The sequence below is a fragment of the Nerophis ophidion genome, linkage group LG04 (assembly GCF_033978795.1).
Source record: "Nerophis ophidion isolate RoL-2023_Sa linkage group LG04, RoL_Noph_v1.0, whole genome shotgun sequence".
In the NCBI taxonomy this organism is placed as follows: Eukaryota; Metazoa; Chordata; class Actinopteri; order Syngnathiformes; family Syngnathidae; genus Nerophis; species Nerophis ophidion.
The window spans coordinates 51,850,283-51,863,101 of NC_084614.1; the positions used below are offsets into that span (position 1 = coordinate 51,850,283).

Consider the following 12,819-nt stretch of genomic DNA (forward strand, 5'->3'; position numbering starts at 1 on the left):
GTTAATACTTTCATATACTTTAAACTTCATACTAGAATATGTAATACTTTACTTTATTCATTGTATTATGTATTACAATGTATTCTTACATTGTATTATATAATATAAATTAATTATATATCCCATCCATTTTTCTATCGCTCACTGTAACATTTAATGCAGTAATATTACAATATTTAATACAATTTATGATTACATGGAAATATGTATTACCATGTAATCATGCACTTCATTATTTAATGCAGTGTATGCACTATATTTTGATATTTAATACAACAAAATCATATATTGTAATATTTATTATAGTGTATGAATACACAAAATTTGTAATATGATTTGAAATAATTTCTGTTATGTTGACATTCATTGTTGTAATGAATATTTTAGAATATTATTTATTGATATTATTTTCTGTATTTGATTTGACTACTTTTCAACTTGTAGTTTTTTAGTAGTTATTTTCATTGTGGTGCTGTCAAATAAAATGTATTTTTGCAAAGAACATGATGGAAAAGTTACAGGACATGTAAACGAGTTGAGATGAAAAAATATTAATAATAATGAGTATTTTCTTCAAGTATTCTTGTTGTAATTAGTATATTTTATATATATATATATATATATATATATATATATATATGGGGAATTTTTTCATATTGGGACATATATATATATATATATATATATATATATATATATATATATATATATATATATATATATATATATATATATATATATATATATATATATATATATATATATCAATATATACATATGTCCCGAATGCGGCTGGGATAGGCTCCAGCCACCACCGTGACCCCAAAAGGGACAAGCTCGGTTGACAGAGTGGCTGTGCCAGCAATTTGAGGGGTGCAGGTTCGATCCCCGCTTCCGCCATCCTAGTCACTACCGTTATATCCTTGGGCGAGGCACTTTACCCACTTTCTCCCAGTGCCACCCACACTGGTTTAAATATAACTTAGTTTTTTGGTTTCACTATGTAAAAGCGCTTTGAGTCACTAGAGATAAGCGCAATATAAATACAAATCATTTCACATATGTGTGTGTGTTAAAAAGTATGTTATGTCATTTGTATTATCATTATTATTACTAGTATTATTGATTGGTATTAAGTGTAATAAGCAATTAAAGGGGAACATTATCACCAGACCTATGTAAGCGTCAATATATACCTTGATGTTGCAGAAAAAAGACCATATATTTTTTTAACCGATTTCCGAACTCTAAATGGGTAAATTTTGGCGAATTAAACGCCTTTCTGTTTATGGCTGTCAGAGCAATGACGTCAGTACATGACGCTGCCTAGGTAAGAAAGGCGCCATTTTCATTTTTTCAAACATACAAACACCAGGTCTCAGCTCTGTTATTTTCCGTTTTTTCGACTATTTTCTGGAACCTTGGAGACATCATGCCTCGTCGTCGGTGTGTTGTCGGTGGGTGTAACAACACTAACAGGGAGGGATTCAAGTTGCACTACTGGCCGGAAGATGGGAAAGTGTCTGCCGCCAGACCCCCATTGAATGTGCCCGAGTGTCTGCACATTTTACCGGCGATGACAGACGTGGCACAGAGATGTATGGATAACCTGCAGATGCATTTGCAACGCTAAAGTCAACGAAATCACAAAGGTGAGTTTTGTTGATGTTGTTGACTTATGTGCTAATCAGATATATTTGGTCGCGGCGTGACTGCCAGCTAATCGGTGCTAACATGCTATTTAGGCTAGCTATATGTACATTTGAAACTATATTACGTTTCCTTCCACCCACATTTAATGCGAAAAAAACACTTACCAATCGACGGATTTAAGTTGCTCCAGTGCCAAAAGATGCGAAAGTCCTGATCGTTTGGTCCGCACATTTTACCGGCGCTGCTAACGCAGCTATTCGGCCATGCTTGGGCCACTTCATTAGGTACACCCATGCTATGGCCGAATAGCGTCAATAACTATTCGCTCAATAGCTTCAGTTTCTTCTTGAACTTCATTTTCGCTATCTGCCTCCATACTCCAACCATCCGTTTCAATACATGCGTAATCTATTGAATCGCTTAAGCCGCTGAAATCCGAGTATGAATCCGAGCTAATGTCGCTATATTTTGCTGTGCTAGTCGCCATTGTTTGTTTACATTGGCAGCACTGTATGACGTCACACTAGGAAAATAGACAGTGGCTTCGAGAGAGCGAAAATTAAGCACTTTAAAGCTTTTTTTAAGGATATTCCGGGACAGGTAAAATTTGGAAAAAAACTTCAACAAATAAAATAAGCCACTGAAAACTGATTTTTATTGGTTTTAACCCTTTTGAAATTGTGATAATGTTTCCCTTTAATATAATGGTGATTATATTAGCAGTAGTATTAAGATTTTTTAAATAAATCTTGTTAAGTTTTTTCTATAATTATTTCCAGGTATGCCAAACATTTCAGGGAAGACAAAGTAGATAAAAGAACTCTCCTCAAAGTGTTTGGTATCAGAATTGATATCATCGTGGAATCACTGGTAAGTCACTCCATTAGGTACACTTTTACTAGGGTATATTCACACATGTTTGCATCACTTCCACTAGGGTAGGTTCACACATATTTGCATCACTTCCATTCGGGGCGGTGCCCCAAAAAATAAGAATCCAAATGCATATCAGTAAAAAAATAAATAAATCTACATTTAACAAAAAGTCACTGGAGAAAATAAATCAGTAGTAACAAAAAGTCAGCTCCAGGAAAACCGGGTCAAAAGTCTGTCCACCACTTGGGGATATATAAAAAAACAGGAATTACAAAAGGTTCAGGGCAAAGGTCAGAGTCAGAGCAACGGACAAACTGGCACTGGATGGGTGGAGATCCAGGGTTTAAGTCAGGTGGTTGATTAGAAGCAGGTGGGCTTGGATGACTGGCAGCACACCTGCAACTGATGACCAAGTAGAAGACTTACAGACACAAGAGGGGAGGGGAGTACGAAAACAAGAGGAAAAAAAGGTAGGAGAACCGCCCTCATGAAATCACCCCCCCCAGCCCCCACCCCCCATCTGATTCCGGCTTCCAACTCCTGGTTTGTCCGCTCCGTTTGGCCATTAGTTTGGGGGTGAAAGCCAGAGGAAAGATTGACTGTAGCTCCAACTGACTTACAGAACAGCCGCCATACTTGAGGTGAACTGAGGTCCATGGTCTGAGACAATGTCCATAGGCAGTCCATGTAGACAAAAGACATGATTTACAAACGTACAAGGAGATTTGCAGTTTCCAAAGCTGTCGGCAGTTTGGGTAGAGCCACAAAATGACAGGCCTTGGAAAATTGGTCAATTAAGTAAGTATTACTGTTTTACCTTGGGACAGGGGCAGTCCTGTGACAAAGTCCATAGAAATATGAGACCCTGGTCGAGAAGGTACGGGGAGCGGCTGGAGAAGTCCAGAGGGTGGACGGTGTGTAAACTTGCTTCGGGCGCAGACGGAGCAGGCAAGGACATACTTTGTGTGTCAGCATCCATTGAAGGCCACCAAAATCGACGTTTGAGCAGGTTGAGTGTGCGAGTAACTCCAGGGTGGCAGGAAAATCAAGCAGTATGGACCCATTGCAACACTTGAGGATGGACAGAATTGGGCACATAGAGACGGTTATCGGGTCCATTACCTGGATCAGGTTCCGTGCTTGGAGCCTCCTTTACCTCTGCTTCAATCTCCCAATTAACGGCTGCAACAAAACGGGTGGAAGGGAGAATGGTCATTGGGTCAGACGGGGTGTCAGAACAGGAGAACTGACGAGAGAGGGCATCTGGCTTGATATTCCTGGAACCTGGACGATAAGTTAGGATGAAATTGAATCTGCTGAAAAACAATGCCCAACTGGCTTGGCGTGAATTGAGTCTTTGGCAGTTTGAATGTAAGAAAGATTCTTATGATCAGTCCAGACGATAAATTGCTGTTTGGCTCCTTCAAGCTAGTGCCTCCACTCTTCTAGTGCCAATTTGATGGCCAAAAGCTCCCGATTCCCTATGTCTGCGATAAACGACGAGGATAGAAGGCACAGGAGTGGAGCTTGTCATCAGAGCTTGACTGTTGAGTTAGCACCGCTCCAACTCCAGAGTCAGAAGCATCTACCTCCACAATGAACTGACTGGTGCAGTAGTGAACAAGTCCTTTAGCTTTTTAAATGCCGACTATGCCTCCTCAGTCCAAGAAAAGGGAGTAGATGACGAGGTTAATCTGGAAAGGGGTTGGGCAATTGAGCTAAAGTTTCGTATCAAGCGCCTATAGAAATTAGCGAAAACAAGGAACTGTTGGAGCTTCCGACGACTTGTTGGCTTAGGCCATTCTAAAACTGCCTTTATTTTTGGAGGGTCGGATCTCACTTGTCCAGCTTCGATAAACCCTAAAAAAGACAGAGTCACGATGAAAGTCACATTCCTCCGCTTTTACAATTTGTTTTCCAAAAGTTTTTGCAAAACTAAACGGACGTGACTGACATGTTCAGTTGGGCACTGGGGAAAAAATAGAATATCGTCAATATAAACGAAAATAAAACGGCTCAGAAAGTCTCTCAAAACGTCATTAACGAGTGCTTGAAAAACGGCTGGGGCGTTAGTAAGACCAAAAGGTATGACCAAATATTAGAAATGTCCCATGGGGGTGTTAAAGCAGTTGTCAACTCGTCACCTTCTCTAGTACATACGAGGTGGTATGCATTGCGCAGATCTAATTTCGTGAAAATTATAGAGATCCTTGTAATTTATGAAAGGCAGACGTGAACAAAGATAGTGGATATTTATTTCTGATGGGGCCACAATAATCCATACAGGGACATGTCTTTTTTCTTTCTACAAAGAAAAATCCTGAACCGACAGGGGAAGAAGATTGACGGATTAAGCCCGCTAATAGAGACTTGCTTAAATATTTCTCCATTGCTTCCCTCTCTGGGCGTGACAAATTGTACAAGCAGTTAGAGGGCAATGTTGAACCAGGGAGGAGCTCAATGGCGCAATCCTTACTGAATACCTCTGTGAAGTCATGATAACATGTGGGGATGTTCGACAGGTCAGAAATTTCAAGAGGCTCAGAGGGACCATCCTTAACTGACACCAGGCCAGAGCGAAGGCAATTAATGTGACACGTTTCACTCCAACCTGTAATTCTACTATGTAGCCAGTTGGGGTTGTGCAAACTCAACCAAGGATGTCCCAACACGAGTGGTGTGTGAGTAGAAGAAATTATCTTAAACTGAATTTCTTCATGGTGGTTTCCAGAGAGGCAAAGTGTTAGCCAAAAGTTTCCTATTTAAAGAATTGGCTGTAATGGGAGCTTTAAGTGCCTGTATGGGGATGTTGGACTGTTTAGCTAACTCAAAATCTAAAAAGATGTCCTCAGCACCAGAATCAGCACCAGAATCAGCACCAGAATCGATCAACGGTAAGGAAAATTTACCCTAACTAAGGGTAGCCGGAAGTAACAATCGGGGACTACACCCCATTTCAGAACAACTCACCAATACTCCCAGGACTACTGGTGAGTCCGGTCTTTTTGACCTGACTGGACAAGTGGAAATTAAATGACACAATTCCCCACAATATATGCACTGACCGAGCCGCATGCGTTGCTGCCGTTCTTCAGGAGACAGGTGGGCTCTGCCTAGCTGCATAGGTTCTTCAGTAGCCGCAGGAGGGGTAGGACGGGGAATTTCTGATGCTTTAATTGCTGGTCTGGTAACAGTTTGAGGGAATTTAGATTGACCAGTCTTCTCGAGGTGGCGCTCATGTAAACGGTTATCTCAATGAATCACCAATGAAATGAGTGAACTAAAATTTGTCTCTTCGTCTCTGCAAGCCAATTCATCCCCTTATCCGGTCGTTAAGACCCTTACTAAAAATCTCCATAAGCGCGTTGTCATTCCATTCTAAATCAGCTGCCAAAGTTTGAAACTCCACAGAATAATCAGCAGCAGTACAACTTCCCTGCTGTAGAGCTAGGAGACGCTTAGCAGAACTGGCAGCATAATTTGGGTGGTCGAAAACTAGCCGGAAACGCTCAATAAAGTCATTAAATCTTTTGAGTGCCAGTAAATTCTTGGAGTCTTCTGCCTCTGCCCATGTAAGGCCCTGCCACTTAGTAACCCAACCAAAAACCAAATCTTTGCCTTATCTGTGGAAAAGATTGTTGGTCTGAGCTGAAAAACGTTGGAACACTGCAGAAGAAAGCCTTGACAGCTGCACAGGTCCCCATGAAAAGGCTGAGGGTTTGGCACGGGAACTTCAACAGTTGGGGCAGAGGCATGAGGTGAGGCAGGGGTCAAAGGTGACTGGGCAGAGGCTGTGGATGAAAGTTTATGGGTCAAAACAGACATTGGTTCATTATTTGACTCATCTGTGATACAAGGTCCTGATTTCCTTGGACAAGATGGCGTAGTGTCTGTTCATGCAGGCCAAGCAGGATGTCTTGATGCAAAACGGCTTCCCGGATTGCCGCAGGTGTGTCCTCATCAAGGGGAAGATCCGTTGGATTCATCATGGCCAGTTCGTTCTGCTGTGGTCTCAAAAAAATAAGAATCCAAATGCAGATCAGTAAAAAAAAAAATTTATATTTAGTAACAAAAAGTCACTGGGGAAAAGAAATCAGTAGTAACGAAAAATCAGCTCCAGGAAAACCGGGTCAAAAGTTTGTCCACCAACTGAGGAAATACAAACAGGAATTACAAAAAGTTCAGGGCGAAGATCAGAGTAGGTGAGCTCGGGGCTAGATTCTACCGCAGGCAACGGAAGAACTGGCACTGGCTGAGTGGAGATCCAGGGTTTAAGTCAGGTGGTTGATTACAAACCCCGTTTCCATATGACTTGGGAAATTGTGTTAGATGTAAATATAAACGGAATACAATGATTTGCAAATCCTTTTCAACTCATATACAAATGAATGCACTACAAAGACAAGATATTTGATGTTCAAACCCATAATTTTTTTTTTTTTTTTGCAAATAATAATTACCTTGGACTTTCATGGCTGCAACATGTGCCAAAGTAGTTGGGAAAGGGCATGTTCACCACTGTGTTTCATCACTTTTTCTTTTAACAACACTCAATAAACCTTTGGGAACTAAGGAGACACATTTTTGAAGCTTTTCAGGTGGAATTCTTTCCCATTCTTGTTTTATGTACAGCTTAAGTTGTTCAAATGTCTCTGTTGTAGTATTTTAGGCTTCATAATGCGCCACACATTTTCAATGGGAGACAGGTCTGGACTACAGGCAAACCAGTCTAGTACCCACACTCTTTTACTATGAAAGCACGCTGTTGTAACAAGTGACTTGGCATTATAAGCAGGGGAGTCCATGATAACATTGCTTCGATGGCAACATATGTAGCTCCAAAACCTGTATGTACCTTTCAGCATTAATGGTGCCTTCACAGATGTGTAAGTTACCCATGCCTTGGGCACTAATACACCCCCATACCATCACAGATGCTGGCTTTTCAACTTTGCACCTAGAACAGTCCTGATGGATCTCTTCCTCTTTGGTCCAGAGGACACAACATTCACCGTTTCCAAAAAACAATTTGAAATGTGGACTCGTCAGACCACAGAACACTTTTCCACTTTGCATCAGTCCATCTTAGCTGAGCTCGGGCCCAGCGAAGCCGGCGGCGTTTCTGGATGTCGTTGATAAACGGCTTTGGCTTTGCATGGTAGAGTTTTAACTTGCACATACAGATGTAGCGACAAACTGTAGTTACTGACAGTGGTTTTCTGAAGTGTTCCTGAGCCCATGTGGTGATATCCTTTACACACTGATGTCGCTTTTTGATGCAGTACCGCCCGAGGGAACGAAGGTCTGTTATATCATCGCTTACGTGCAGTGTTTTCTCCAGATTCTCTGAACCTTTTGATGGTATTACGGACCGTAGACGGTGAAATTCCTAAATTTCTCGCAATAGCCCATTGAGAAATGTTGTTCTTAAACTGTTTGACTATTTGCTCACGCATTTGTTCACAAAGTGGTGACCGTTTCCCAATCCTTGTTTGCGAATGATTGAGCATTTCACGGAAGCTGCTTTTATACCCAATCATGGCACCCACCTGTTCCCAATTAGCCTGCATACCTGTGGGATGTTCCAAATAAGTGTTTGATGAGAATTCCTCAACTTTATCAGTGTTGCTGGCATCAAATTCTAAAGTTCATGATTATTTGCGGGAAAAAAAAAAAATGTTTATCAGTTTGAACATCAAATATGTTGTCTTTGTAGCATATTCAAATGAATATGGGTTGAAAATTATTTGCAAATCATTGTATTCCGTTTATATTTACATCTAACACAATATCCCAACTCATATGGGAACGGGGTTTGTAGAAGCAGGTGGGCTCGGATGACTGGCAGCACACCTGCAACTGATGACCGGGGGGGAGACTTACAGACACAAGAGGGGAGGGGAGTACGAAAACAAGAGGGAAAAAAGGCAGGAGAACCGCCCTCATGACAGTATGAGCATCACTTACACTAGGATAGACTTATACGTCTTTGCATATAACAACCAATTGGGTAAGTTCACACGTGTATGCTTCAGTTCCACTAAGGTAGGTTCACACAAGGATATTTCATGTCCACTCGGGTAGGTTCACATGTGTTTGCATTACTTCACTAGGGTAGGTTCACAAGCGTTAGCATCCTTTCCACTAGGGTAGGTTTACTAATGTTTGCTTTACTTCCACCACGGTCGCTTGACTCAAAATACTACACCAAAGTGCTACATTAAAGTACTACACCAAAGTACAGTAGTTTATTTGTTAATATTTGTGTTGTTGTTTTTTAATAAGACATCAATAAAATGCAAAAGAGAAAAGTAACCGTAACAACAGAAAGTCCGCTCATTGAAAAATAAAAAAATATTTTGTGCACATGTGAAAGTCATTGAATTCATGTAATCAGCATGTAGGTACAAGCATGATGCTAAAGACCAGTAAATAGTGCTGAGGTTTGTCTAATAAAGGTTTTAAATTAGACTGAAGAAGTTATTAAGATCAATATTTTCTTTAATTCTCTAAGCTTATAAACTAAACTCTATACTGTACCTTTTATTTATGATCGTAAGCTTATTATCTACACTATACACTTAAAAATTATTACTGTACGCTTAATAACTAATATTTTAAGCTTCTTCATTATTAATGTACATAAGACTGTATACGTGTTAATTAATACTGTAAGCATTTTAAATTAATACTGTATTCTTATTAATTATTACAATAAGGTTAGTAATAATAATTTATGCTTATTAAACAATACTGTACGCTTTTTAATGATAATGTATGCTTATTACTAAGTATGGTACACATTTTAATTAAGGCTTATGCTTACTAATTGATAATGTTTGTAAGCATATTATGCCTACAGTGCTTATACACAGGAATTGCTGTGCAGAAAACAACACATTCTATTGTTATTGTTTAAAAGTGACGTAAGCTATTTGCTGTAGTTATGAAAGTTTCATCATAAGCACATTTTTACTCTGGAACAGAATTATTGTATGTTTTTTTTTTGTTTTCAACAATGCCTTGTTGTTTTATTTTTGTAAGTTCATTGTTTTTATTTTTTTAATTACTTATTATTCTTTCATGTTTTTGTACTTGTTGTTTTAAATAAAATATTGTTGTTTTATTTAGTTAATTAATTGTTATTTTTAATGATACACTATTGCTACAATTTTAATATCCATGCATATGTATGACATAATAATTGTAGAACATTGTTTATTATAATAACAATATAAATAATCTTACATTAATATATATTAGGATCTTTGTATCTTTGTATTACAATACAATTTGTACATTATTCTGTGTTAAAATATGTGTACAATATTAGATATTAAAATAATAAATGTCCCATACTGTGTGTTGAAATAATAACTACCACATTTTGTATTACAATAATAATTGTGCAATTGTGTAAGCGTTTTAAATTAATACTGTATGCTTATTAATTAGTACAATACGGTTAATAATAATCATTTAGAATACATTTAAGGTTATTTATAATAATTTATGCTAATCGCAACAATTACAATATTGTACATTGAATCAATATTTGTTAAACATTGTGTATTGAAATAATATATGTACAACTTTGTGTATTGAAATAATATTTGTAATTGGAATTTTAATAGATTTTTAGATTGTGTGAGTTTTAATTTTCCTGAAGGAATCAATAAAGTACTATCTATCTATATCCATCTATCTATCTATCTATCTATCTATCTATCTATCTATCTATCTATATCTATCTATCTATCTATCTATCTATCTATCTATCTATCTATCTATCTATCTATCTATCTATCTATCTATCTATCTATCTATCTATCTATCTATCTATCTATCTATCTATATCTATCTATCTATAATTGTGTGTGTTGGTTTTCTGAACATTACTGTTCTTTTTTGACAGGGAAGACAGTTTGATATTATTCCAACGCTCACGGCAATTGGATCTGGAGTCGGCATTTTTGGAGTGGTAAATTCTTCTTCGGTATTTCACAAAATCACTCATCCAAAACCTTTATAAAATTGTTTTTTTCTTTCAGGCAACTGTAGTCTGTGACTTTGTGCTACTGTATTTTGTCCCCCAAAAAGAGTTTTACAAGAATATGAAATTTAAACACACAGATAAAGAAACAAAGGTAAAAACAACAACACAACTTTCACCTTGCATGACAAAGATGCTGACTTTTACCACTAGATGGCAGCAAACACATCTAAAGTGGGTTTATATTTAATAGAGAGAAGGTTCCTACTGCTACTACCACTACCACTAGTAGTACTACTAATAATAATAACATTAATAATATTAATATAAATAATAATTATTATTAAGAGATGGCGTGGCGCTGTGGGGCGAGTGGCCGTGTGCAACTCGAGGGTCCCTGGTTCAATCCCCACCTAGTACCAACCTCGTCAAGTCCGTTGTGCCCTGAGCAAGACACTTCACCCTTGCTCCTGATGGTGCTGGTTAGCGCCTTGCATGGCAGCTCCCTCCATCATTGTGTGAATGTGTGTGTGAATGGGTAAATGTGGAAGTAGTGTCAAAGCGCTTTGAGTACCTTGAAGGTAGAAAAGCGCTATACAAGTACAACCCATTTATCATTTATTATAGTAATAATAATAATAACATATTTTATGCCAACAGGGCAGACATTAAACACACAGAAGACTCTGCTTAGCCAAAGGTGGATCTACATATATCATATCATATCTTTCATCGTATCACCTCTGTCCATCATTCAGTATTTGTCCATCCATCCATATCTGCCAATCATAATTATCAGTGATATAACATCTTTAAATCATCCAGCAGTTCAATCACATACAGTAATATATGTTTTTCATATAAAATCTTTAAACCATTCAGTATCTGACAATCATACACATATAGTATCTGTCATGTTGTGATATTTGCATTGCCTGAGCAGCCTAAACACTTTTTTTTTTTTATGTCCATGCTTGCAGGATCCTGCCTCAAAGACAGGCAGCTAACCTCTTTCTAAAGTGAGGATTTTCTTGATATGTATTAAAAACAATAACTATAATTTTGATCTGTTGATTGTTTATAAATAGTTTTAGAATGACAAACAAGAACAATATTTCTGACTAGTTGATTTTGTATTAGTATATTTAGAAGTACAAATAATAACAATAATTCTGACGTAGTGATTGTTTATTAATATTTTTCAGAAGTATGATCAAAAAACGTAACTCTGACCTATTTATTGTTTATTGATATTTTTCAGAAGTGACCTCAGGGAGAAATGTACACGAAGGAACGGTGGAATCTTTTAATAGACAACAAATCAACATCAGGGATTGAAGAAGATGAAAATGTCTTCCAAAAATCTGTATGAATTCTTTCGGTGTCAAAAAGTATGGAATTTTGAGTTTCTAAAACCAATAAATTATTTATTGAAGGTACAAGGATGCCCTTTATCCCTTAGCAAGAAATGAAAAAGTGGTTGTAAAATGTTCATTCATCAATATGACTGCAAACCCATTTCCAGAATGAAAAAAAAAAAATCTGATGTGATGTTTTTGTATGATAAACACAAGCAAGGAGTCAATGTGTGCATGTGAGTGAATAAATGACAGGTTCTCTGTTCTCTGTGAAGCTCTTTGAGTGGCTGTATGAATCTAATCCAATATTATTACTAATGTTATGCGCGGAGCAGTCTGCAAGGGTTTTCAAAGACTTTTTCAGCAAGTCCTTTCCTGATAGTTATTCCTATTATAATGAAAAGTTTTGAAGGTCTGATCACGTCATATCGAAGAGACTCCATCCTCCCACAGTGGAGCCGTACCAGCTTGCTCACTGCAGAAAAAGCAACATCGACAACACCCCCTTCACAGCAATAGCTCTGTCCACAACACATCTGGGTAAAAACAACACACAGGGATATTGTTAATTCATTTTAGTTTGGCATTCAATACTTTAATATCCGTCAAAGCTGTTTACCAAACTTGTGCTCCCGAACATTACAAACAACACTCCCATACTCCACACAGGCGTACCACACGGGTGTGTGCTGAGTCCACTTTTTTTAATCCCTCTTTAGAGACGGATTGCAGGTTGAAAGGTACAGCGTCTGGCTACTTGATGTGCGGATAATAACTTGCGCCTTCATAACTAAAGAGCTCATCATTGACGTCAGGAAGAGAATAGACCTACAGCAGAGCTTGGCAAATATTGTGACTCGGGGGCCACATTGAGAGAAAAAATGTGTCCGGGGAGGGAAGGGGGCCAATGTGTATGTGTGTATAAATGATATATACACA

General features: G+C 38.0%; 1 protein-coding gene across 2 annotated transcripts in view; it reads left to right on the forward strand.

Annotated features, from left to right (window-relative positions):
• Nucleotides 1–12,154, forward strand: part of p2rx1 (purinergic receptor P2X, ligand-gated ion channel, 1) — a 65,220-nt gene extending 53,066 nt beyond the window's left edge. The window contains exons 9-13 of one of the 2 annotated variants that reach the window (XM_061898269.1): nt 2,433–2,523; nt 10,445–10,510; nt 10,581–10,676; nt 11,503–11,541; nt 11,784–12,154. In XM_061898269.1, the coding sequence (XP_061754253.1) occupies nt 2,433–2,523; nt 10,445–10,510; nt 10,581–10,676; nt 11,503–11,529 (280 nt within the window). In that variant the 3' untranslated portion in view covers nt 11,530–11,541; nt 11,784–12,154. Of the gene's footprint in view, nt 1–2,432; nt 2,524–10,444; nt 10,511–10,580; nt 10,677–11,502; nt 11,542–11,783 lie in introns of those variants that run through there. The other variant, XR_009806519.1, reaches the window with a different exon arrangement.
• The last annotated feature ends 665 nt before the right edge of the window (nt 12,155–12,819 follow it).